Raw genomic sequence first — 27188 nt, forward strand, 5'->3', positions numbered from 1 at the left:
CGTTCTTAACAATCCAAGAATTATCCCAGTGTCTGCTCAGTGCAGCACCGTTTAAACTCCAGAAGGACCAGCATTGCCAGACACAGAAAGCAGCCGTTGTCCACCCCACCCCCAATTGCCAGCCAGATGCTTGCCAAACAGAAAGTTAGCACCCGCTCATGAAGAGTGGTTAAACCTGTGAGTGGGGGACAGGATGGGCTTATTCACACCTCTGTGTTCATCAAAAGGTGTCAAAAAGCTGCAGAAACACAGCTGCGGAAAAAGTAAAATGATAAAGACTGTCCACCCCATCAACAGGAAGCCCCCCCCTAGTATAGCTGCTCCCTCTCCCTCAACAGAGATGGAACGGAACCCGAGTGGTTCAGAGTGGCTAAGATACCAAGGCCGCAGTGCAGCGTGCTATATCTGTACGGAGAGGGAGGAGAGACAATGAGGAGACCTGGCCTGTTGAGGGAAGATCTAAGCTGCAGGGCCAGAGAAAGCAGACCCTGAGGTGGGGCAGACGCCAGGAGCCATGGGGCCCACGGCCACCACTCCCAGCCCTCTCAGCTGCCCATCTGCTCGTTGTGAGCCCCACCACCACCACATGCACTGTCCAGCACAGCAGGAGTGCTGGAAAATGAAGGGGAAGGATGGATGGATAGGCAGCAGGGGAGCAGAACGCGGGCAGGGAGGGCGTACTGCCAAGCAGAGGAGTGGGGCTCAGGCACTCTCTGCCCAAGGCCCACCAAAAATCTGTAACTGACTCTGCTAAGCTGGGTCCTGTATGATGGGAAGACAAGCCGACAGTGGGGCTTAACCGAAGCTTTAGCACTCACTGGGTGCCAGGGCAGAACATCTGATAAAATGCAGCAATAGCAAGGCCGGCAGTCGCCATTTCTCTCCTACACTTCGTCAGGATTCACAGATCGCCTGCTTCTACATCTGGAATGAGAAGGAAGGGCTTCTGGGATAGGAGCATTTTTTTCAGGGGTGATCAAAGAACAGTCTGAAGTTGGCAGAGTGCATTCTTTGCGTGCACAAGGCTCAGGTTTCAGCTCTGGCCTGTTCAGTTAAAATAGTCTGTACCAGGAAAACCTTCTATCTGAGTGGCTGCCAGCCAGTCAGAGGAGACAAGACAGGGTTGGATGAGCCAACAAAGTGACTCAGTGTGATGGCTTCGTACGTTCCTGTTTACACACCTTTCCTGTGGGCCAGCAGCTCAGCCTCAAACACCTCCATGGATTGCCTGCGGATACAGAGAGCCAATTCAAAGAACAATATAATTCACTGGGCTGCTCAGAGCACTGGCTCACTGTCAAAGGGCCTTCCAGACCTGGGAAGGAAGCTGCCTAGTTCAGAGACGGACCTCTCTCGTGGCATTTTCCTTGGAGCGAGGGATTGCATTCACCACAGCGAAGGATAGTTTCCTCCAGGGATGAGAGATACCTCATTAAATGCCCAACTGAGGACAAATGGAGGTAAAGGGTGTCCTACATCCACTCCAGAAAGGAGCCTACAGTACAGGCTAAAACTGCTCTCCCTTTCGCCATCACCCTAACTGTTCACGCAGCTGCCAGGCCTTCACTGATGGGCATATTGATGTGTGCCATGAGCAACGGGGCACTCTCTCCCTCCCGCAGCACGAACACCTGCAAGGCAAAAGGAGACAGCTTAGGTGAGGTGGCAATGCCCTTGCCTTTTTTAAAAAAGCCAGCCAGGACGTTTAAGGTATGGCCACGGAGGGCAGGATGCCAGTGCCGCAGCCAGCTTGGAGATGGAAGATGGTGGACGTAGCCTTCAGTCTGGGAGCAAGGCTCTTGTTCTGGGATAAGAATTTTGTTTCTAAAAGGAGAAGGTGAGTGTGCCCCCGAGGATCAAGGCTTGGGGGGGGGGGAAGAGACAGAAAAAGTAATCAAGGCATGGGCACCAACCTTAATAATGTCGGAGATCCCTTTGCCACTTAGGCACTCCACAAAAGTTTCCAGGGGGTAATTCAGCCCCGGGACCAACATAGGAGCCTGAAGGGAGGAAAAAGATAAAAGAGCTTCCAATGCAGCAGGCAGAGGTGGAGCGGTGGAGTAAAAAGACCTCTGCAGAGTGCAGGGCAGAGGGTGGCAATATGGAGAACACGCCCAAAGAGAAACCCCTTCACAGCACTGGGAGGGGACAATCCCTCATGGGCACAGACTTTGAAAATGCAGTGGTACAGGGGTCACATCAGTTGCTGCATTCAAAGTTTGTCGTTGAGGCCACAGATGTGTTTTGACAGCAGAATTTTGAACGACAGCATTGCATAAGGAAAACCCGCAGGGACGCGGGGGGAAGAGGAGAGAGTTGGGTCAGAGTTACCTTAAAGAAGGGACGGGCCATGTAGTAAAGGCCTTCATCATACCGGAAGCTGATGAAAAGGTTGATGGCTGGGCGGGTGGCTGATGTGGTCTGGAGGTGAAGGGTCAGCTTGAAGGTGGGGCCAATGCCCTGGACCTGTACAGGAGGAGTGGGTGTTAGGTGGAAGTGCAGACACTGAGCCACTGAAGGCCAAACTTGACATGACAGCGTCCTTGTGGCCACCATGAGGACTCAGCCGCCCTTAAAAATGCCACTGAAAATGCTGCCTGATCTTCATTGTGAGGTGTGGGATGGCCATTTTGGCACTGGATAAGGTGCCAGGGGGGAGCAGGGGGGAGGAAACTAGAGTGCCCACCAGGATCATGCCCTTACAATGTTTTAAAATAACTTTAAAATGGTGGTGGTGGTGGTGTCCTTGTGTTAGCCATAAAGATGCCATCCTATCTAGTTTGGCCCTGAGACTTCAGGCAGAGTGGCAGGGAACAGCCTACTAGCAAAGCTTCCATGAGCCTCATCAGGAGGAAAGCGCTCTGAACATCTACAACAAGCCCAAACTGCATCCATAGCTGAAATATGATGTAACCAGCCAGGGGAGTCACCCCCCCCCAAAAAAAAACAACAATTCTGTGTGTGTGTGTGTGTGTGTGTGTGTGTGCACTCTCCTACTGTTTGCAGCAATGCCCTGATTTTCACTGGCATGTCCCCAATTTTTCCCTCCTTGGATTTGCTTTGCTAGCATGTCTGATGACTTCTAGAGGCCATTTCGGTTCCTACTGAATTAAACAGCTAAGCCACTCTCTTTTCTGCCAAAAGGAACCGTGCCTTCCTCCCAGCCGCTCCTAGCCTGTAGAGCAAATATTCCAGGTTCCATCAAGCCTTACAGGCCTCCTCCTACAGCCTCGCTGTATATCCAGAATTGTGGTTTGGGGTGGTACTGAGAAGTCTCAGAAACCCCTGATGCTCCCCCTTTGCTCACACCCCTAGATACACAAGCACCCAGGGTTCCATGGAAAAGATGACTACGGCTCAGTTTTTAGATACGGTCTTAGAAGGCGTCCCTTCTTCATCTTACAGTAAACCCCCAACAAGCCATCATCCCATTGTGTCTCCACAAGAGGGTTAATCCAGAGCAGGACCCACGTGGACCATAACCTCTGTGCCCGTCTCCCTTCTTCCTGCTCACCACAGCATTCATCTTGAGCGGCTCCTGCAGTGTCTCTGCGATGGGAGTCAGGCTGGACTCCAGGGCCTGGGCGTAGGTGCGGGTTGCCAAGAGGCGGAGGCAGTTAAGCTCCATCTGGAACACCTGATGCATGGCTGGACAGGGACGGGAAAGAGGCAGGTACAAAGTTCCTGTCTGCACACCCAGTTTTTTTAATATACTTCATTTATGTCACAGTTTTGTCTCCGATGGGGACCCAAAATGACAGACAACACTCCCCCCTCCTTCATTATATCCCCATGACCACCACCCTGTGAGGTCAGCTGAGTGTGTCTGACTAGGCCGAAGTCACCTAGTGAGGTCACCGAGTGAGAAGGGGGGGGGGGGGGGATTCGAACCCGCATCTTCAAGGTCTCAGTCCAACACTCTAATCACTAGGCCACTCTGGCTGTCACTTTCTCTGTGGGGGACCAGGAGTCAGGTGTTTTACATCCAGACTTTGAGAATGGACACCTGGGCCTGCCTTTGCTTGCTGACACCTTTGTGGTGGTAGCTGTTAGCCGCTAGGAGTGCAGCTTTCTAGGAAGGTGTCCGCGTCAAGCGGCCCTCACTAAGTCCAGAGTGCTTTCAATCACATCTGGTTTTCAGGCGGCCATGCCGGCCTGGCTGGAGTGCCAGAGCATTTGGGAGAAACTTCATGCAAATGGCTTCCTACGGAGTTTGCATTCTTCATACAAGTCTTGCCTCCCCCTTTAGTGGGCTTCTCGCCTCTGTGACCACATGGGCTAAAAAAAAAATGTGCTCTTTTAAAAAATAAATAACAGTTGAGACTGCCAGGATTCTGCAGCAGATTGACTTTGATCTGGGATCCGGAGAGACGGAGGTAGGCAACTGGGGTCCAGCTAGGCTGTTGTGCACCTCAGCCCTGAGGCAGGCCAGGCAGAGAGAGCCACACACACCCCCCCACTCACCCACGCTGCACTCCCGCTCTCTCAGCGTCTGGTCCACATACAGTTTTGTCTTCTTGGGCACACTGAGCTTGATACTCTGAGCAATGGGCGCCCCTACAGATGCATCGCCCTTATCGAACACAGCAGTCCGCTTTAAGATCTTGATGATCAAACCCCCACCTAGAAGAAGGGGGCAAAAGGCAGGGGGTAAGTAGCCCTGCTGGGTAGAAAATCCCCCCTCCAGTGCTACATCATTTCACAGATGGGTTTTTAAAAAACAATTCCTAAAGCATTTCTAGCCTGCCCTTTCTTCAACAAGCATTAGCTCCCAAGGGGGGGTAATGATAAACCACAAGAGCAGCCAAAGCGCAGAGAACACAGACAAGGATGAAATAGTTGGGAAAGAGCAGCTAGCTGGAAAATCCATGAAAAAACTAATTAAAAGTGCAACCAATCCATAAAACTGCACCCAATTACCCAGTAAAGCAACCAAGAAAGTGACAGCATCCTAAAACAATATTCTATTTACAGCAGATGAGCACAGTCTCAAAATTCTAATGGTTAAAACAATAAAACCTTCAGAGGTCTTCAGAGGGTGCAGCGACTTCCAGAAAGCCATGCATGAGTGACATATGAAAGACTTTCTGATACTGCTCCTGTCTTTTCAAATGTACATCGGCAAGGGAAAAAAAGAGGTTTTCACCATCTTTTTTTCAATTAAAAAAGGAAAACACAACAGCCTTCATCACTAGACGTAAGTATACCTGTGAGTACAAGATGCTGGAGACAGAGTGTGGACCAACGTGGGGTTACTACACCAGTGGGATCTGGCTGTCTACTGCTGGAGACAGAATGCTGGGCTAGATGGGCTGATCTAGCAAGACGTGCTTTCCTGTTCTTACCTTTGGTTGTCATGACCAGGGTGTTATCCTCCCGCCCATAGCGCCCAAAACAGATACTGGTGACCACCTCCTGACAGCAGGGAACAGAAGAAAAGAGAAAGTTTTGTGGGTGGAGGCAGAGGCCGTATTTCCTCCTCTATTCCGATTCCTAGCGCCTCTGCTGACATTCTCCTCTTCGTCCCTGCCTTGCATCCTTCTTCTGATCAGCATGCCCCCTCCATTGCCACCATTACACTTTCTCCTGTGCTACTGCCCCCCCCCCCCATCTATTTTTCACTCAGTATGGGCAAGCTCATCTCTTTGCTTTATTTATTTATTTTATGAGATTTCTATTCCACCCTCCTCTGCAATTCCCCCCCCCCCCCACTATCCCCAATCCCTGTTAGGGTTCTGCTGTGCCATTCTCTGGCAGCCTGCAACAGCCTCCTTTCCTAGAGCTGAGAATGATCAGGAGCCTGCCTTGGCTCTTGAACTGGCTGTCTACAGGGACAACAGGCAAGGGACACCACCAGTCTCCCGGGAAAGGAGGGGATTCAGGCAGATCAGCCACACCACACCATAGCTGGTCAGATGATACTCCTTCACACAGTTTCTGTGTCCAGGCAGCTATAGAAGATGCTGATCCTTGCTAACCAAGGTTAGCTTAACACTTAAGGACATAAGAACACAAGAGAAGCCAATGTTGGATCAGGCCAATGGCCCATCCAGTCCGTCACACACTGGCCAAAAATACCAGGTGCCATCAGGAGGTCCAGCAGTGGGGCCAGGAAATAGAAGCCCTCCCACTGTTGCCCCCCCCAAGCAACAAGAATACAGAGCATCACTCGCCCCAGACCGAGAGTTCCTGTCTATACCTTGTGGCTAATAGCCACTGATGGACCTCTGCTCCATATGTTTATCTAATTCCCTCTTGAAGCCGGCCATGCTTGTAGCCGCCGCCACCTCCTGCGGCAGTGAATTCCATGTGTTAATGATGGTCTGTGAACCACTTCTGATGGTCACAGACACAGAAGTCCCAGTTCTCAAGTTCTCCCACTTTAACTCCCTAAGCAACACCCTTTCCACAGCAAGGGGCAAGATGCAGCAGCCCTAGATCTGAGAAACACATGCAAAAGCTCCACACTACAATCCAAAGAGTTCCCATTACACTCCAAGCGTTTGCATCACATATTCTATCACATCCCACCTGCGTTTGGATGACGTTCACAAGGCTCTTGTCCTGGTACAGGTGTACTTCCATGTTGGCCAAAGCCACCAGCACTGCCTGGAAACCCCGGGATTTCTGGTCCATCAGGCTCATAGTCATTGGTGTCGCTGGCAGCAAGATTGTCCATAGTTTCTTTCCCTGTCAGGAGAATATACTGCTAAGAACATGTAGGCACTGCTGCTTTGACCTGCTCCTCAACTGAATTCCCTTCTAGTGAAGGACCAATATTCCTTTTAACCAGGGCTTTTTTTTGTAGAAAAAGCCTAGCAGGAACTTATTAGCATAATAGGCCATGCCCCTGACAGCAGAGTGCATTAGCATATTAGGCCACACCCTCATGCCTTCCCTTGGCTTGCCCTTGGAGGGGAGGCTGTTTAAACTGCCTTCCCTTGGCTTGCCCAGGCAAGCCGACCCTTGGACAGGCTGGGGACGGGCTGGGGAGGCATTTAAATGCCTCCGATCCTTCCAGGGGCCCCCTGGCCCACCCACCTCAGAGTCACTGGAGGGGGTGTTGCTCTCCTGGCCTTCCCTCTGTAGCCATGCATGCAGAGGTTTTGGCTGTAGTGGGTGTGGCCAACTCTGAAGTCAGCCAGAACTCCGTTCCTGTGCGTTCCTGCCCAAAAATAGCCCTGCTTTTAACCAGCAGGTTCCCTTCCCTTTACTGCAGAGCGCGACAGTACCACCAACAGGTGGAAAGAGGAATACCAGATGCAAAAGAAAGAAAGACCCCAAGAATCCAGGAAAGGGGGGGGGGGAATCAGAGCACAGTTCACACAACTGCACCCTCCATTATAATTTTAAAAAACTAACAACTCGTATTTAATATGACATCACAAACATTAGATTAACTATACTGACACCAACAATGTTAACATGCAAATATACACAGCATGAGTTTCCAGGTTAAGGTCTTCATATCAATCCTTCCTTCGTTTATTAATTAAAGAGATAGCCTTCATGATATCCTTCCATTACAGCAATATTTTAAAGGAACAAATACAGCTCAACAGCCTGTTTGAAAGACTGGAAAAGAAAAGCATGCTTACCCTTACCCAGTATTGAATTAATGTTCGGCTCTCCAGGATTCTATTGTATAATTATTTCTTTAAATAGTACTATGTAATTGTCTTCTTAAAGCACTACTAGAATTATTTTTTCTTGGACGTAAGGACTTTACAGTGAAATTGTTAACTGATTCCTCCAGAAGGTTTTATATAAAACAAGACGTACTAAGAAACCGACCGTGTATGTATCTGGACATTTGACAATACTGGGTTCAGTATATTAACCCCTCTGCATCAAACTTTGTTCTATTGCTTCAGATCAACATGGCTACCCACCCGAATCTATCACATACAAGTTATTTTACTGATAATGGTCGAGGCAATTGTATTGTGTGAACTGGAAGTCAGCCGTGTTCCCTTCTGGAAAAAGAAACACCTCCACAGCAATGTTCCCTCTAAGCTGTAGAATCTCGTGAGCAATTATTCTGCTTTATGAGCTACTGGCATTAAAGTTGTGAGTGAGCAATTTGGCTACTGCATAAATTAGCTGGCTCTGGAGCCATCCTCCCTGAGCTAAGACAAAAGTGTGTGAGCCGGAGGCTAAAAAACTGTGAGCTAGCTCACATTAACTCAGCTTAGAGGGAACACTGCTCCACCGTGTGTACTTCAGCCTTCTCTGGTGACCTCTAATGCCCCTTGGAATGAGGCCTCCTAGTTCCAGTCAAACCCAAGTGGATCTACTCCTGGCAAACCAGGTTTGAGTGAGGCAAACCAACTAAGCCTTCAACAATTCATCCCTCTCCTCTCGCACACAACAGTCCCCTCCAACCTTCTGTGTATATCCTTGCAGCGTCTGGTCAGAACAGGCAGTCACGATGTTCTTTTGGACCCGAACCAATCCCACAGGCTGAGAGCTCAGTTCAACGCAGTACTTGGGCTTCTTGGAGTCTCTACACAGAAGACAAAGTGTGACGGATCAGCACTGGCATTCTGACCTGTGTCCCACTAAAACGTGGTTCTGGAGGAAAGCTGGTCAAAGACATCCGCTGGAAAATCCAAAATGGCTTCCTATCCCAATTAACACAGCACAAAATCCATCAGGATGCACTCTGGCACAAGCTTGTTATGAGACAGACGGAGTGGCGTAGCGGTTAGACTGCCAGACTAGTATCTGGGAGACCCAGGTTTGAATCCCCTCTCTGCCATGGAAGCACAATCTCACACACTCTCAGCCTAGCCTACCTCACTGGGGGCGGGGGTGTTGTGATCATAAAACGAAGGGCAGGAGAATGTTGTAAGCTGCTTTGTGCCCCAATGGAGGCAAAAGTGGAGTATAAATAATTATATCCCTTGAAATGAACAGGAACTGCGCAACAGTCCTATTGCAAAGAAGACTGTCCTGGTACATTATGGGCTATGAGTTGGCTTGGTCTGTCTTGTGTTTAAAAAGCAGCTGCCCAAAATGACTGCCTCACCACTGCCTTAGTAAGGATGCCTGGGCTCTGAAGGCCAGGCTTAAAGGGGTCTTCAGGCCTTTGTTGCTCATTGAAGGCTGCTTCACATAGACTGCTTTTCCTACACAGAAAGCACTGCTGCCTTTAAAAAAGTGTACCATGGAGACAGATTGTGCATTTTTCTGTACTGTTGTTACACTCTCCGAGCATCCTTTTTGCTAGTCTGTGTACCCTTCAGGCCTATGACCAGGCAAACTCCGAGTCTTGCAAGCCTTGCCGTGGGCTGTGTGCAGAATAACAGAAGTAACTGGGTGGAAAAGTAGGTAGAAGAGGCTAACTGATGGCTAGCTTGCAACTGATGTTCAGAGAGAAACCAACTCAGGCATGGATTACCAGTTCTTAGGCCATTGTTTAGGCTATTTAAAGTCAACCAAGCTGCTCAGTTGTCTTGCCCCACTGCTTCCAAACAAAGAATCTTCATTGACATTGGTGTTTAATAAATTAAGCAATAAACTGCTTTGCCTTTGCCTAACTCCTGGCGTGGTCACTAAGAACACCAACACAGCTCTGCCCTGACCCAGCCTTCTCTTACTTTCCTTTCTTTGAAGAAATGCCTAGATCCCAGGTATACGGCCGCCACGTCCCCTACCAATTGGAAGGCTCACCTTTGACTTCATCAACCATCTCCGCCCCCCCCCCTCCGGAAAAAGCCTGCGAAAATCAAATCTTTCTCCATCTATTATCGTCTTGCTCTACCACCAGTTACAACAATTCCCCTCTACTTGCATGTGCCGAGTAACTGGATATTAGCTCTCTTGCTGCCCCAGTTCTGCTGCATGTGGCCGCTCGCAACTGGATCTCCGTTTTGTTTACTCCTAAAAAGTCTTACTCAGCCCCCACCCCACCCCTGGCTCTCGCCAAGCCTCCACTTCCACACAAAGCAGGCAATCTGGAGTTCCAAGACTTAGTTCTGTTGGCTCATCAGATACTCGGAATCCAGACACCACCCCAGACAGTTTCCCCATGCAGAAATAGGCAGGTAATATACAGTGCAACCAGAGGTCATTTCGGGGGGGGGAACGCGGGGGAACGCAGTTCCCCCGGGTGAGGTACGGGGGGCGGGGCACATGATGAAGCCCCGCCCCCCGCTTCCGGCCGCCCCGCTTCCGGCCGCCCCGCTTCCGGCCGCCCCGCTTCCGGCCCTCATTCAGCCAGGAGGAGGCAGGAGAAGAGGGAGGGTAAGGTGCTTCCTCCCTGCCTCTCCCCACCCCTGCCTGCCTGGGGCCAGGGAGGGCCTTCGCGGGGCTTCCTTGCACTCCTGCCGGCCTTGCAGGTCCACCGCCGGGCCCCTGATGTCAGGGGGTGTGGCCTTATGGCACACTTCCGGTGATGTCAGGGGGGGGGGCATATGCTAATGAGTTATGCTAATGAGTTCCCCTAGCTCTTTTTCTACGAAATGACCCCTGAGTGCAACCCTAAGGAGATTACACCCTTCTAAAGCCATTTAAGTCAGGGGGTTTAGACGGGTGTGAATAGTGTTTAGGACCGCACTGATAACCATCTACTTTCCCTGCTACCCATCTCCCTCTCTTCTCCACCTCCTCACCAAACGCTTCCCTTGAATTTGCATGTTGCACAGAGTGTACGTGGGCACTAAGATATTCCACATTTAGTGTGGGCTGTGTGGTACTGGATGCTATTTGTGTGCCTGATATTATGGCAGCATATGTTTATTTTGGTATCTTGCTCAATAAAATTATCCCCATTTTTCTACTCTGCTCAGATCTTCTTCTTTTTTTAATCTTCAAGCTCGCTATGGATCCTCATCACTTTGTTACAGATCCCTAAAACACACTGTGGAGGTCTGCATCTGGATCTGGACTGTTAGTTGGGTGTTCAGACCTAAGTCTGCAGCTCCTGCCTAAGACATGAGGGAGGAGCATTGGAGGAGAGTTTTCTTTCTTGGCTGTTTGTGTGAGCTCCAGGGCCCAGTTTGGGAGGTGGGCTCATTCACAGAGGACATGTGGCTCTGGAGGCCACGGCTGGATGGTTGTGTCAGAGCCGGATGAAGCTTAATCCATCGAAGATGGAGGTCCTGTACCTGAGGGGGGGGGGGGGGCATGGATATGGGTATTAGGCTCCCCACTCTGGAAGGAGCACCTTTGGTGCCGGCCCAGAAACTGAGGAGCCTGGGAGTAATACTGGATGCCTCTCTTATGGAGGCCCAGGTGGCCGCAGTTGCCAGGTCTGCCTTTTTCCATCTTAGGTAGATTAGGTTACTTAGCTACAGTGACCCATGCAATGGTCACTTCCAGGCCTGATTACTACAATGCGCTCTACGCAGGCTTACCCTTGAGGCTGGCCCGGAAATTACAGCTGGTCCAAAATGCGGCGGTACGTCTGCTGATGGTGACGCTTGTGCGGGCTCACGTTCATGCTCTGCCAACTGCACTGGCTACCGGTTGAGTTCTGGATTCACTTCAAGGTGTTGGTAATAACCTTTAAAGCCTTATACAGCCTGTGACCAACATGCCTGTGGGACCGCCTCTTCCTGTGTACACCTCGAAGAGCTTCACACTCGATGGATCAACATCTCCTGGTGGTCCCTGGCCCGAAAGACGTCCATCTTGTCTTGACCAGGGCCAGGGCTTTTTCCGCACTGGCCCCTGCCTGGTGGAACATGCCCCCTCTTGAGATCAGGGCCCTGCAGGATCTTCTTCAATTCCACAGGTCCTGTAAGATGGAGCTGTTCCACCAGGCTTTTGGCTGAGGCAGCGGGCTTCTCGGTATGGCCTCCCTGAGGTGGCCGTCACCCATGTGCTAGCAGCTGGCTATCACTGTCATGTGCTATTGGAGAGCCAAGGAATCCTTCACAACCAGCCAATTCCATTCTTGGGCTGTGACCACCATTTTAATGTATATTACTGTGTGTTTAAATTTTAACTCTATCTATTCTACTACTGGATGTTGTTACCCGTCCTGAGCCCACTTGTGAGGAGGGCAGGCTATAAATATGAAAAACAAACAAACAAACATGCATTTAAATATGCATGCATACGGACCACACAATAACAGGGATGCTAAACTACAGAAGGAGGTAGGGCTGGAAGAGGGGAGTTCGCTCCCAAAATGCTACCTGGGGCCAAGAAGAACCGCAGAACAAAACGACGTTGGCATGTACGGAGGAAACTTGAGCCAGGTATAGCATATACATGCCACCATGTTTTTGTTCTGTAGTGTGTCTTCCCCCCCATTCCCCCCTCCCTGCCAGCTTCCCTTTGGCCAGGGTGTTGCCCAGCAGTGTCCCCTCTAAGCTGAGTTAGTGTGAGCTAGCTCACAGTTTTTTTTGCCTCCGGCTCACACATTTTTTTGTCTTAGCTCAGGAAGGAGGGCTCCAGAGCAAACTAATTTATACAGTAGCCAGATCGCTTGCTCACAACTTCAATGCCAGTAGCTCACAACGTAGGATTTTTGCTCACAAGATTCCACACAGCTTAGAGGGAACATTTCACCCACCTGCGGAAGATGTAAACGCATCCATTACGGCAAGCTGCGGTCAGGCGGTATTCCACGTCAAACTGGCCCATGACATCCAAGAAGGCTGGCACACTTGGCAGCGTCATCTGCCATGGGAAACAAAGAAGGCAGTAGTAAGGCTGGGCACCCCAGCATGGTGCCTGGGTTGAGAGCTGGGTTTATCAGGCTGTCTGAGGCTTCAGATGTCAGTAAGAGGGGTCTCCCTCCTTCCCTCCGGGGCACAAAGAAAGGGTTGTGCTCACCTTCCCCACCAGACACTGTTTCACAGACACTGCCCACAGGCTTCAAGGGCATCTCTGCAGCCATAAGGGGGGCAGAAACTGTTTTTAAGAGACGTTTTCTAGATGCTTGATTTGGTGTCTGATAGCTAATTTGGTGGCTGAACAGCACAACTGCAAAGACTGCTATAGTGAGTGACTATCATGTTAGTCCCAAACAGTAACTGAAATTTCTGTCTCACTGAATGAAGCTGGGATTGGTAGAGGTAGATCTAAGCTTCTCAGTTTCAAGGAACTCTTCTCCACAGCCTCACCCTTGCCAGGACGGTGAAGGCCTCGGGGTCCAAAACCAGGATTTCATTGCTCTCTGTCCCAAGCACCAGGCAGCTGATGGCATCCTCATCAGCCATGTTCTTCTTCAGAGTAGACATGCAAGTGATCACTGTCTGAAAGAGGTAAAGGACATCCTTTAGCACCAAAATGAATGAGGACGAGTGCTGAGAAACTAGCATAAAGTTTTCAGTGCCTCCCCTTCTACCAGCTGAATGGGACTTTTTATTATTAGTAAAACACCAAATTAACAGCAAATGAGAGAATGAGTTCAACCAAGCATGCAATGTCTTAAGCAGGTAGATATGTTCTGGCAGCCCTCACTGAAGCTAAAAGATTAAACGAGCTAATCCCACCTCTACAAGGAACTAGCAGCCCTATGTAAACCACTTATTAGTCACCCGTGTCCAATAGAGGGCGAATCATATTGCCTTCCAGGAGTGTTGGCCGATTTCATTTTTAAAAATTCTATTTCACTTCACCGGAGCAATTTGAAACAGCTTTACAGCAAACCAGATAGAATTAGCATAAGAACACCATTCACAATAAAAACAAACGAACGCACACAACACTGCTGGCTTGAAATGTAGGATAGTTTTGATGGTCTGGACAAGTTTTTTTTTAAATTGTACTGCTTTGTTACAAATATTTATTTTATTGCTTTAAAAATTTAAAGCCTCCATGCCTTGGGATTTTGTTGTAGTATGCAAATCCATCACCCAAATAAACAGTATTGTGTTGTATTTTATTGTTGGAAGCTGCCCTGAGCCCATCAAGGGGAGGGCGGGATATAAATCCAATAAATAAATACACAAACCCAATTGCCAAATTCTACTGAGAAAATTCAGCAACTACCCTAAAACAGTGCCAATCAAATTCCCTTTGGAAAAGAACAGTTTTATAGCCTCTCCAAAATTACTTCCCTGGAAGGTTGTTGGAGCCATGATGGAAGAGAAGCAAGCCTTCCCTGAAATGAACCATAGCTGGCAGATGGAGGGGGCCAGAAGAGATCTGTGGGTTGATCTGAGCTGGTGGACAGGTGCATACACAGGGAGAGACGGTCCCTCAACCATGTGGGTTCCAGTAGACTTTAGCCCTTTGTATTGGTTGCTTAGGTAACATCAGTGAGGCATTTTGGCCACCCTGCAAGTGCTACAGAAAGCAAGTGCTATTGCATTCCTTCGGCTCCCTTCACCCAGGAGCATTTCAGAGAAGCACCTGAAATCGAAAGCACTGGGAACTCCCACTTGACCGGAGAAATCCCTACCTGGCGCTTGATTGGCTGCATCTTGTACTGGTTCACGAATGAGTCCATCTCAGGGGGGTCGAGGGCCAGGAACCTACAGAAGCAGAGGGGAAAGGGGTGAGGCAGGGCAGAGTGGGACCCCTGCTACCAGAGAGAGCCACCCTCTAAGGGGGAAAGGGCCTGAAAGCAAGTCCATTGCCCCCTGTCCAAAGCAGGAGGTTCAGGGCTCTGTGCCAAAGAACTCACCTCAAGGACCGCACAGACAAGGGAATATCAGCTTTTTCTCTGCCAGAGAAGACATAAGACACCAGGTAAGTCACAAAAGAAACACAAAAGTGGGCCTGATGCCTCTCTCTCACTAACCATCGCCATCCTCTGCCAGGAATTAAAGACTGTTTTTGTTTCATCTAGCATTCCCTCAGTGACCCCCCTTCCTGCTCTATGTTTTAATTGCTGTTTTTGTTTCTGCATGTGTATTTTAGCTTGGTTTTTATTGTTTTAATGATATATTTCTGTTTAGTTTTAATGGTTTTTAAGGTGTTTCTTATGTATGTTTTTAATTGGTTGGCCACCTTGGGGCCTTGAGGAGGGAAGAAAGGCAGAGTCCAAATTTTGTAAATAAATAATAAAAATAAAAAATCTTGGCTCTGAGAACCCCGGGACCAAGCCTTTGCTTAAGCCATGGACTTATTGGCAGGCCTCGATCATACCAGTTTTCTCTTAGTTCGAGATCTATTCCTTCGGACCCTTAAAGGTCCTGACTCCCAGGAGGCAGCCCTGAAGCATACTGCGTGAATTTGGGCCAGTCACCCTCTCTTTCAGTCTAAACTACATTGTAGGATTGTTGTGAAGCTAAAATGTAGGAGGGGAGACCTATATCTAGCAGGCATCTTGAGCTCCTTAGAAGAAAGCTGAGATAAAAGTTAAAAAGATGAATAGAGTTCAATGCCAGCTTTGAAATGAATGAAATGCAGACTGCCTCTGAGCATGTGTGGAACACCTGTTTTTCGCCAAGGAGCAAACAGATCTATCTGTGATGCTGGGGTTAAGGTGAGTCTGAACCCTGGCTGTTGGACTGGGGTATTCATGCAGGATTATCTAGCAGATATTAGTCGCCCATTAGCTTCTCCATTTCTCATAGTCTGGAAGGGGACCCTCCCCACGCTTTTTATCCCATGTCCAAGATCACACTCTTACACCCGACATTAGTCCTTGTTCCAGCTTCACTATCTCTTTGAACACAGTAAGCATATCCCTGAAAAGGAAGCGGGGGGGGGGGGGAGTTAACCCTTTCACTACCTGGCCCGCAAGTACAAGAAGGGTGCTTGGGAGTAACATGCTCCATACTTAACAAACCAACAGGCTGGGGGAGGAAGAGTATGTATTCAATGTCCAAATATGGAAATAGAGAGCAGTGGCCATTTCTAATTAACTCAGAGGGATGATCCCATGTGGGTGGCGTTAGTCTGGACTTTCAGCCTTTACCCCACCTGACTGCTTTCTGAAAGGCAGGTGAACTGGCCTCTTACACTGCAATCCTAGGCAGAGTTACACCCTTATAAGACCACCGAAGTCAATGGGATTAGAAGGATGCAGCTCTGTTTAGGATGGCACTGTTAATCTCCACACAGGGATAATTCCTTGTTTTGCTCTCCTTGCCACTGAGAAAGGCACAAGCATTTGCAGTGGCAGCGGTGCTTTTAAACAAAAGATTTACTCTATGCTTACTATTTACCCTTACCTGCCATGAGTAGGCTTTTTGCTGGGACCCCCCCCTTTAATTTATCGTTAGTAGGTATATTGCACTATACCAGTAATCATTTACTTATTTAAACATGTCTATCCCACCTTATCTCATTGAAATCAAGGAGGTGATTAAAAAAAAAAAACTGGCTAGAAGAGTGCTGGTGGGGGCAGGGAGGGAACAGCAAGCAGATGAGGAAATGGGTGTTGGATCTGCTGCCACAGGTGGGTGGTAAGGTGCAGAAATCGGTACTTTCCCTTCCACACTTGCCCAACCCCACTTTGGGTATGAATTTCCAGGAAAGATCATAGGCTTGGAGAAAAAAACAGCAACAGAGCCAGGGAAAATGGTAAGGTTGGCAGGAGCATGTCGATATTGTGTGGGCGCTAAAAATTAAATCAGCTGCAATGGGGAGGGGGCAGGAACATGTAAGCAAGACCTTCATGTGTAAGGAATCTTGACCACATATCTATTCACATCTCTCATCTGCGTCTTACAGCCCTGAAGTTTCTATTCTACAACTCCCGAGCTTCAGACTCCAGGGATACTGGGATTCTGAGCTTCTCACCGGATCATCTCCAGCATCTCTTTCAGTGTCGGAGTGTCAATCTTGTCCTATAAGGAGAGAACAAGAATACTCAGCTGCTTCCTACAGCAGGACCAGCACACACCAAAGAGAACTTTGAAAAACCTGGGGTGCAATGGTTGCCAGGTCCCCCCTGGCCATCAGCGGGGGATGGGGGGGGTAATATTGCCATTTCCAGGTTGGGAAACTCCTGCGGATTTGGGGATGGAGCCTGAGGAGGACAGTGGGGTACAACGTCATGCAGCCCATTGTCCAAAGCATCCATTTTCTCCAGTGGAACCGATCTTTGCAGACTGGAGATGAACTGTAATTCGGGGGGGGGGGGGTTTCCCCCAGTTTCCACCTGGGGGCTGGCATCCCTATGGGGTGCCCAGGCTTCACTCGGCATCTACCCCTCTCATGGCTGAAGGTGGACTGGAGACCGTTGCAGGTCAACTCCGAGGTGGGTGGCTGGCCTTGGGACTCGGTCACGAGCTGTCTTGCGCAAGCGTGTGTTGGGAGCACATGATGCTCTAGTGGTGCTCACTTTAAGTCTACGTGGACCACTAAGAGTGCCGCATTATCTGTATTGAGCTTCCTAAAGCATTATTTCATAAGCTGTTCCATGGAGCCCTGAAGTTCCTCAGAAAACTACAGAGGCAACTTGATGGGAAGGTCAGAAACGGCTGAAAAGGGTCTTAGGGAAAAAAGGCCTGCTTGCCAACGCCAATCTTCCCCTGTCGAACATTAGATATCTGCTAGCTGTACTCTCAGTCCGTATGGGATGATGTCTAGACATGAGAGGACCCTGCATGTATGGGCCTGCCCAGAACCCTCAGAAATACACTGATACAGAGTGTCATCCCACTGGTGAGGAAAACATTTATTTTAAAATAGGCACATGGAAGCTAAGAGTCTCTTTGACTGTTCCAAAGCATTGCACTAAGCACTAACCCAAAGGGCTGTATTGAGATGATTATTCTCTCTAATGATCAATTTCTAACAAGTAATCAGCCCTCTGACTAAAAATATGTCAGAAGTTTATTTATTCCAGGTGTCAACAGAAAACTTTTTTATCCCAGCTAAAGATCACTCAGTGTTACCTTTCAAAATTTTTACTTAAAAGCAGTCTAATCACTCCAGAAGTAGTTAAATAAAGAAGGATCACAATACCAAAAAACACTAGCATAAAACACCTTTAAAGTTCTACACGGCTTAGGACCAGGGTATCTGAAGAATCATCTTCTCCCATATGCTCCTGCCTGGGAACTAAGATCACAAGGAGAGGCTCTTTTGACTGTCCCACTGATGAAGATCGTCTGGTGGGTATATGAGAGGGCCTTCTCAGGGGCAACCCCATGGTTATGGAGCAACTTCCCCAAGGAGGTGCACCTGGCCCCCTCACTCTCAGTCTTTAGAAGAGGAAGAAGAGGAAGAAGGAGGAGGAGGAGAATGGATTTATACCCCACCCTTCACTTGGAGTCTCAGAGTGGCTTACAAACTCCTTTCCCTTCCCCTCCCCACAACAGACACCCTGTGAGGTGGGTGGGGCTGGGAGGAGATTGGATTTATACCCCGCCCTTCACTTGGAGTCTCAGAGCGGCTTACAAACTCCTTTCCCTTCCCCTCCCTACAACAGACACCCTGTGAGGTGGGTGGGGCTGAGAGAGCTCTGACACAAACTGTTCTTTCAGGAACATCTGTGCCAGAGCTTGTGACTGACCCAAGGTCACATCAGCAGGTGCAAGTGGAAGAGTGGGGAATCAAACCCGGTTCTCCCAGATTAGAGTCCACACACTTAACCACTACACCAAGGAAGAGGAGGAAGAGGAGAAAGAGGAGAGATTGGATTTCTACCCCGCCCTTCACTACCCAAAGGTGCCTCAGAGCGGCTTACAAACTCCTTTCCCTTCTCCTCCCCACAACAGACACCCTTTGAGGTAGGTGGGGCTGAGAGAACTCTTGACAGAAACTGCTCTTTTTCAAGAACAGCTGTGCCAGAGTTATGGCTTGCCCAAGGTCATCCAGCCAGGTGCAAGTGGAGGAGTGGGGAATCAAACCCGGTTCTCCCAGATTAGAGTCCCAGATTAGAGTCCGTGCACTTAAGCACTACACCAAACTGGCAGCTGAAGACAGTTTTCTTTGTGATGGAATACAATCAGGTCTTCTGCCTACCAGCAGTTTTAAATTGTTGATTTTAACTCACAGTTTTGATTTTTTTTATTATTATTTACAGTGTAAGCTGCCTTGAGTTCCTATGGGGTAGAAAGGTGGCTAATAAATGTTTTCAATTAATCAGTCAATTAATTAAAACATTTATCAGCCACCTGTCTTCTTCATGGAGTTCAAGGTGGCTTACAAGTGTAGATAAAACACGCAGAATAAAATATGTTAAAAACACAAATAAATAAACAAATGTGCCCATGAAAGTCTGCGACAACACAGAGAAATCAATGTGGGAAGATTACCCTGAAAGCAGAAAGTTTGAAAACTATGGTTCTAAAGGAACAGTGGGCAGAAGTAAAAGAAACATTCAGTTCCAATGGGGAGCAAGTCTTACAATAGCGGCATGCAAGAGAATCCACTGAAGGAGCCCAGAGAACCACACCTTCATCCTTTCTTGTTCTTGATTTTATTGTTTATCACCTTAGCTACATTGTATCTCTGGAAAGGCAGTTAATAATACATAAAATAAAAATCCACACTTTCGGGTCCAGACCTGAACTCTGCAGCTCCAAAGGGGAACCCAGTGATCACGGGAGCACAATCCAAGGTTACTGAGCTCCAAAAGAGATAGATCAACCTGGGTAGACGTGTTAGTCTCTCTGCAGCAGCAGAAAAGAGTAAGAGTCCAGTAGCACCTTAAAGACTAACAAAAGATTTCTGGTAGGGTATGAGCTTTCCTGAGTCACTGCTCACTTCAAGTGACTCATGAAAGCTCATGCCCCACCACAAATTGTGTTAGTCTTTAAGGTGCTACTGGACTTGAGCTCCAAAAGGTAAATGAGCCGAGGACTCTCAGAATTAAGGCAAGATGTAAGGACTGGCCAGGAGAATAATGGGGTGGAGCCAGAACACAGATAAAAGGCAGCTTTGAGAAGGTGGAAGAAGGAACTCTTCCCATTCCCACACACCTGATTTAGCAGCTTCCACAATGCTGCAGGGGTCAGGGACAACGAATGAGCAAAACTAAAGAGAGGAATTTCAGAACCTTACTTACATAGCCCCAAAAGCCAGAAGCCCAGGGTGGTCCAGAGAAGAGTGAGCTCCCCGCTCCGCCAGGCCAAATATTACACAGCACATGACATTCGGAAGCCTCATTAGAACGAGAGTGGGGGAGAGTCTTTGCTGAAAGACCCCGCTCCACCGAGCTCCTAGCCACTGGGCGGCCTCCATGTCAGAGCCCACCCTGCCCTCTTCTTACCTCCTTAGCCTGCTCCCAGACATCCTTCTCCAAGGGGTTGGTTTCCAGGGTGGGCAGTGTAAATTTGAAATAGGGACGGAGATTCTTGTACACATAGACAAATGGCCCAGAGGCCACGGCCACAGCAGGCGTGTGTGGTTCATGCAGCTCCATCAGGAAGGCAACTACACTAGCAGGCAAGTCCGGAAGCGCATTCTCGCTCAGTAGGTCTGTGCCTCGGTACACCTTCAACTTCATGTCATGCCAGGAAGTGCCTAGGTCACCCACCACAAGCTGGTGAAGGGGGAAAAAGAAAGAGGCAAGGACCTGTTTGAATTATCACAAAGAGTGTACATTCAAGATCTCTTAACGCCTTGAGTCTGTAAATTATACTTTATGTCAGAGATGTGTAATCAGACACACAATTGATTTCCTTAACGTCATAAATCAACTACAGTCCCCACAACTCAAATCAGAGGTATGAAAAGGAGGGTTGTGCTTGCTTCGGCAGCACATATACTAAAATTGGAACGAAAAGGAGAGTTAATCATTCTACCTCCATGTAGTTTTGTCTGCATAAATAAGATCACCTCACATCCACTAGGGGCCTTAAAAGGGGAAGGGACAGGCACTCAGGAGCAACAGTAGGGGGGAGATTTCTATTCAGAAGATGGTTGAGGTAATCCCCTCTCCTCATACCACATACCTAATTCAAACTGGGCCCTCTAGGGCTACTTTTTAAGGATAAAATAGACCAAGAGATCTGATCACAGCTCTCTCACATAAAGCTTTGTTCAGCCTCAAGATAAACAGCTCTCTCACATAAAGCTTTGTTCAGCCTCAAGATAAAGTACGTGGTCAATCTAGAAACAAACACATAAAACAAAGAGGACTAGGAACATGACCTCAAAAAGTACAGGGGGAAATTGTATGCATGGGTTAATACGTGCATGATATGAACAGGCCTGGCCATTAAGACCAATTAGAGAAGTGAAGTTAGAATAGAGAAGTACCAGACTGGCCACAGGCTTGGGGGTGCAATGGAAAGGAAAACGTATGGGTAACCAGGCTGAGAATGGTTTATGGGTCCAATCAGCCCTCTTACCTTATATTCTCCATCACCATGCAAGTCAGCCAGACCTGGAATAGAAAACCCAGTTTCAGCCCATTCAGCAAGAGACACAGAACGGCAACCAGTCTCTTAACACTTCGGTAAACTGAATGATTTAATGCACTGTCTAGCAAGCCAACTTTGGGTCCCTGCAAAACCTGATGCTATTGTTTAGGAATGTAAAATATTATTCTAAGCTCAAATTAGGGAACATATTTCTTTTTGGGGAGAGAACACTTCTGAAGTTCCCAACTCCAGAGTAATCCTTCTAGGGAATATAGTTCTGTGCTAAAAATATTAACTTTTGCCATCCCTTGGCCAACAAAGATCCCAAGAGGCATTCTAAGGAACATGGCATCAGAACCAGGAAAGCAGCTACACCCCAGCTGGAAGGCAGCCAAGACAGCAGATCTTCTCTTGTGACGTCCTCGGCTGGGATTAGAGACCTTGGGCAAAGGTATTCCACTGGCTGCTGTCATCCTGCCGCTTTGAGCCAGCCACCTTGCCAGGATTAAGCACATGAACGTATTACCAGTGGCAGGCCTAAGCCCTGAGACATGTGCAGCAACAATAAAAAGAAAGGCACCTCTAAACATGTGCAGAGAGGTTTTCCCTTACCACCGAGCAGCCACATCTCATCCCTACACAACTGAAATCAAAGGAAGGGTTAATAACTGCCTGATCTTTGCCATCCCAGTCGTAATAAAAGCCAGGATTTGGATTTCCCACCATTCAATCACAGGCAAACATTTCTGAGGAGCAAACTGGAGTTTGCCATAAACCAGACATTGCCAACAAATTGCATGAATGAGCATGGTGCTTTGCAGCATAAGCAAAATAGGTTAGTTCCTGCCCCAAAAGAGTTTACAGAGGCTGGGGAAGTTTTAAGTAGCAAGCATGTAGCCATCAGATGTTAATTTCATCTCTCTATTCATATTTGTACCTTGCCTTTCTTCCAGTGATATCAGGGCAATATAAATTAGCACTGCATATCCTCTGAACAGCCCCATGAGGATAAGATGAGTGTGTGCGATAGTTCAAATTCACCAACAGATCTTTGTGAAAGACGAAGGATTCAAGCCCAGGTTTCCTCATTCCAGTCTAGAACTCTATCCACGATGCCAGTGGCTTTTTAACTGTGTTCTTGGAAACCCCAGAAGATAACCAGAGGTTTCTCAAAGATTAGATGCTAACGGTTTTCCTGAAAATATGACAATTCTTTCATCATGGCTGATCTTTCCCACCAAGACGAAGCAAGAGTAGTTTTCACCATGTCCTAGGATGCACTTTAATTTCATGCATGCTGATGACAAAACTGATTTGAAACTGAATACATTTTCATTATGTCCCAGAATTCTCTTTGTGCAGACATGTCAGTGCAGAAAGGAATCCCTAAGGGCAGAAAATAGGAAGTCCCCTGCAGGCCATCACAGCATTTTTTTACCCAGAGGGATGTGAAAATGCAATGAATGGTTTTAGGGGTTGCTACTAATTGAACACACACACACCCAGCTCTCTTAGTTAGTCATGCCAGCAGATGCCACCAAATTTGCATTGTTTATACTTTGGTGGAAAACAAAGCACATCTTTGCCTCTTGCAAACCTGGTTACAAGCCCAGAGAAAACCAACATATTTTCAAAATGCCACTGGCACCTGGGCTGCAATCACCAGAAGTTTTGACTTCCCCTCCTCCCCTTCAAAACATAGGAAAGAGACTGAATGGTGGTTCAGACTTACTGACACAGGAGGAAAACGTGTACAGGTTGGCTACCGGGTCGTAGTGGGCATCCAGCCATTTGGAATTGGCTTGAGTACTGACAGACGTGGCAGTGGTGGTGAAAAAGATTGAAGAAAAAGTACACAGAAGAATATCTTTGAGACTGTGCAAGACCCTTCAGTCCAGAAGCAAATCCCCAGGGCCCTTAAGTCCCACCTCCCCCATCACAACCAAAGAGCCCTTCTCAGCTTTTCTAGAATAGTAAATGCAACATCCAAGCTCTGACCACTGCAATCACACCTAGCTCTCCAAGAACCAAGGCATCCTGACTCCAAAGCGACCACACACCATACCCATTCATCCTATTCTCTTTTCGAACACAGGAGTTCCAATACAAAGTGGCACTCCTCTCACCTTGGCAGTTTTACATGTGAACCCAAGGCTCTTGGATTTTACTGCCTTCTGTCACCATGCTGTTGTACTTGGGGAAGATGAAAAATTAGAAGAGGAGATGCACATTCCACAGAGATGTAGGATATCTACTGTGTGTTTGGAGTGGCATTATTATTGCTAATAATTATTTGTGAAACACCTAAAAGTGCTAGGCTGCCTGCATAAAAATGTTTCTTTCTAAAGGTGAAAAACAAGACATTATGGAGGAAAGACAGATCAATGGAACACTGGCATAAATATGCTAGACTCGCGCATGATAAAGTATGAACTGACTTCTTCGATGTAGAAGAGTCAGGAGCATTGCTACTATGCAGATGGATAATTTTATTACTCTGAAGCAGCAAAGTTCCAAAGACTTTGGAGTGCCTCTGGAATCCTGTTTCATTTTGCCTTTGCTACTACTTCTACGGTGGGGTGGCCACTTCACAGGCACTTTACAGTCATTCATAACTTCCCTTCAGGCAAAAATAGAACTAGGGTTGCCAAATACCTGGAGGGGGGAAAATGCGGTCTAACCCTTTATTACAAGGTTAATGGGATGCTATTTAGCAAATCATATTATTGACCTTCATGCCATATAAAGCTTCTGCTGCCGATTTGTACACATGAAGCCTCTATTAAAAAGCAGATTTTTTTTTCTCCCGGCGTGCTAGCAACTGTGCACGGAACGCATAACGCTTGCAAATATCAAGTCTACCGATGGCGAAAAGGCGACAACACAGAATTTAAAAGTGTAAGCCTTGCGGGAGTAGGGACGGGGATAAAGGCGAGTAGCAACGAAAGGGTCAACATGCTGGGCTGAATCCTAAAAGACACTGCCATCCCTTTCCCTTTAACGGACCCAAGAGCCCCAGCTCTCCTCTTCTAGTCACAAACTCCCTCCTCCTGGAAATCCAACCTCGAGTTCGGGAAAACGGGACTCTCCCAGACTTCCGGGGGGGGGGCGCATTTATTTCCTCACAGTCTTGTTCTCCTAGGCATGCTAGCCACCCATTCTTTACCTTTCGCCGGTGCTGCTAGAAGAAGCGGCGGTCGCCATTTCAAAGCCACGGCTAAGCTGAAAATCCGTTGCCATAGAAACTCCGTGGCTGCTAATAGGTGCTCCAGGAAAACGAGTCCCCCTTGAATGGTTGCGTGTTACGCTCTCAAGCGCTCATGTAGGAAAGGAGCTAGCATCCAGAAACCCGACTTCGCAGTAGCATTTCCTACAACAGATAGAAACTGGATTTGCAAAGCTGAGATGGAAGCTTAATGTTCAACTGTGCTTGCTAATGGTGTATACAAAATCCTTCTGAATTTGATTTTCCTTTTACCAAAACTGTATATGCCAGTGACCTTTTATACAGTATCCCGTGGCAATGGGTTTCAGAGGTTTATTAATGGGAGATTATGAATATCCTTCAGTTTCTATTTAAAATCTTCTGTTTGTCCATCTCATTGGGTGATTGAAGGCTTAAAGTCCGAAAGACAATAAATAACTCCTATCTAGTTCTGTCCCCTTTCCCTAAAACCCAGCCTGAATTGTATCATTTTGTCCAGTTGACAGAAAGCTGGGAAGCCAGACAAGCTACTTTTGCTGTAAGTGTTCAACTGAGTGCTGCTCTTGTACATGGCTCTATGCAAGTAAGGTTTCATGTCAGGACAAAGGCTGCCCTTTGTAGCAGGGTGTACAGGAGAACTTTGGAGGTAACTAGCACCCTTCTGCTAGCGATGTTCTTGAGAGTACACACTTGTGTTTGTTGCAGTGCATGCAAAATAGCCAACCTGCCTATAGTACACATAAATACCTTCCCTCTCATTTGATTTAAGTGACTGCTTTGCATTTTGCCATGACTCACTGCAGAGAACCTGCTGGTCCTCTACATCATCAAACAGAGTGGTGAGGATGACAACTACCAGGGACTGAAAAAATCCACACAAGCACTGTAAAGCTCCCATGAGGCCAGGGGCGCTACTCCCAATTAGCCGCCCTGAGCCAGCTCGTGGGAAGGGTGGGGTATAAATTAAATAAACAAACAAATAAATTAGGGAATTGTAGCAATGCTGCTTTAATTATTCAATTACATTTAACATGAGATTCACGGTCCAACCAGGAGGCCAAGTCTCCAGTTATCATTTCTGCCTGCTTCAGCTCAGGCTCTGCATGTGAGTCCTTCCATAAGTTCTTTAGCCACAGCTTCAGGCTGCTGTACTTTTCCTGCAGGGGCCTGTCAATATTCCAGGAAATGCTACCTGCTGTTTTCCTGGGCAGGAATGCTGCCTCCTAAGTCCCAGTGAGGTTCTAGTGAGTCCAGGCCTTACTCATTACTTTCCTTTGATGGTTCCTGCGACTGCCTGTTACCAGTCACCTACTCTATTTGGGGACTTTTATCATTCCCAGGCCGTCTCCCTTAGCTTATTCCTGAGGAGATCCTTCCCCCCCCCCAAGGGGTCCACTCCACCGGAGGAGGCCTTTTCCACCACATGGCTGTCAGTCCTCCTGTCTCTGTTCCTTAGTTTTCCCTTCAGACCTACCTTATGCTTCCCTGTACCCTGCAGCAGTGCTGCAGCCTCCCTGAGAAATGCACCCTTGCTCTTCCGCTTCTTTTCCCCGGGGCTTAGAGTGCTCTGTCATAGGGTTGCTAACTCCTGTTTGAGAAACACCTGAAGATCTGGGGGTGGAGCCTGGGGATAGTAGTAGGGTTTGAGGAGAGCCCTGCTGGTGGACCTCCTGATGACACCTGGGTTTTGCCCGCTGTGTGACAGAGTGTTGGACTGGATGGGCTATTGGCCTGATCCAACATGGCTTCTCTTACGTTCTTAAGAGGAGGGATCACAGCAGGGTATAATGCCAAAGGGTCCACTCTCCAAAGCAGCCATTTTCTCCAGGGGAACTGATCTCTGTAATATGGAGATCAGTTGTAATGCTGGGAGATCTCCAGGCCTCATCTGGAAGTTGGCAACCAGGCTCTCCCCCCTTCTCCTTCGGGTTCAGAAAGCTCCAGGTGGCAGCCAATAAATATATTCAAATATGATCTAGCAGTCTACCAGCTGATCTATGGAAGTGCAGGATATGTGATAGCTGCCCTCTACTCCAAGCCATGTGATGTTTGCCACATAATTCACAACTCTAGGATTGCAAGGTCCAGCTTGGGAAATTCCTGGAGATTTGAGGGTGATCATGGGAAAGCAAAGTTCAGGTAAGCGAAGGGATGGAGCTCAGTGGGGATGTGATATTACTCTAGGGCTTCCATTTCTCTAGGACTGTATCATAGATGATCTTTTACGACAAGTAAAAATACTTTAAAAATAAATGTTGTTATTCTTAAAGATGCTACTGGACTCCGGTTTGTTATGAATTGCACTGGAAATTATGTGGTAACTAAAACATAAAGTTGAGCAACCTTTTAGAAAAGACACATTTTTTCTCACTCAAACTTAGCAGCAGAAAAGGCACAAACGCTTTTCTGTGGATATGGGGTAACACTAGGGTTGCCAAGGTCAAGTTAATTAATGCCATAGTATTCCTCGTCATTGTGTATGGGTGTGAAAGTCCGACAATGAAGAAAGCAGATTCCTTAGAAATGGGGTGTTGCAGGAAAGTTTTATGGGTACCATAGGCTGCCAAAAAGACAAAGTGGGTCTTAGAACAAATCAAACCTGCTCTCTCTAGAATCTAAGGTCCCGTCCACACGAGGGGATTTGGGCCAGTTGCGGGACAGTTCGGGGGAGGATCAAAGCAGCGCGATCACACCACAACATCTGGGAAGCGTCCTGCTTCCGTGCCCGAACTGGCCCTTCCCCGCCCAAATCCGCCGCAAACTGAACCACCTACTTTGGTGGTTCAACTTGTAGGCGCACTTCAAGCCGGGCG

At 47.9% G+C, this 27188-nt stretch overlaps 1 protein-coding gene across 1 annotated transcript; it reads right to left on the minus strand.

Moving 5' to 3' along the window:
• Positions 1–1544: 1544 nt before the first annotated feature.
• BBS1 (Bardet-Biedl syndrome 1) lies at positions 1545–24374 on the minus strand. Its single transcript, XM_015423899.1, has 17 exons — positions 24337–24374; positions 22903–22979; positions 21159–21193; positions 20075–20347; positions 16654–16700; positions 14588–14626; positions 14363–14435; positions 13080–13211; positions 12527–12633; positions 8386–8506; positions 6532–6690; positions 5346–5415; positions 4465–4623; positions 3515–3648; positions 2332–2466; positions 1914–2000; positions 1545–1631 (listed from the first exon to the last, which is right to left on the minus strand). Exons 1-17 carry the CDS (start codon positions 24372–24374, stop codon positions 1545–1547), a joined length of 1773 nt encoding a protein of 590 aa, XP_015279385.1.
• Between the last annotated feature and the right edge of the window lie 2814 nt (positions 24375–27188).

The sequence above is a fragment of the Gekko japonicus genome, unplaced genomic scaffold, assembly GCF_001447785.1.
Source record: "Gekko japonicus isolate JY-2015 unplaced genomic scaffold, Gekko_japonicus_V1.1 scaffold313, whole genome shotgun sequence".
Lineage (NCBI taxonomy): Eukaryota > Metazoa > Chordata > Lepidosauria > Squamata > Gekkonidae > Gekko > Gekko japonicus.

Bases quoted from the DNA above. Each gene is read 5' to 3' on its own strand.
- BBS1 (XM_015423899.1), bottom strand. From the start codon at position 24,374: ATGGCGACCGCCGCTTCTTCTAGCAGCACCGGCGAAAG. The intron at 14,436-14,587 runs GTGAGTTCTTTG...CTGCTTCTGTAG, and splicing joins TTGTCTGTGCGGTCCTTGAG to GTTCCTGGCCCTCGACCCCC. The intron at 6,691-8,385 runs GTTGGAGGGGAC...TTCTCCTGACAG, and splicing joins TGCAAGGATATACACAGAAG to GGAAAGAAACTATGGACAAT.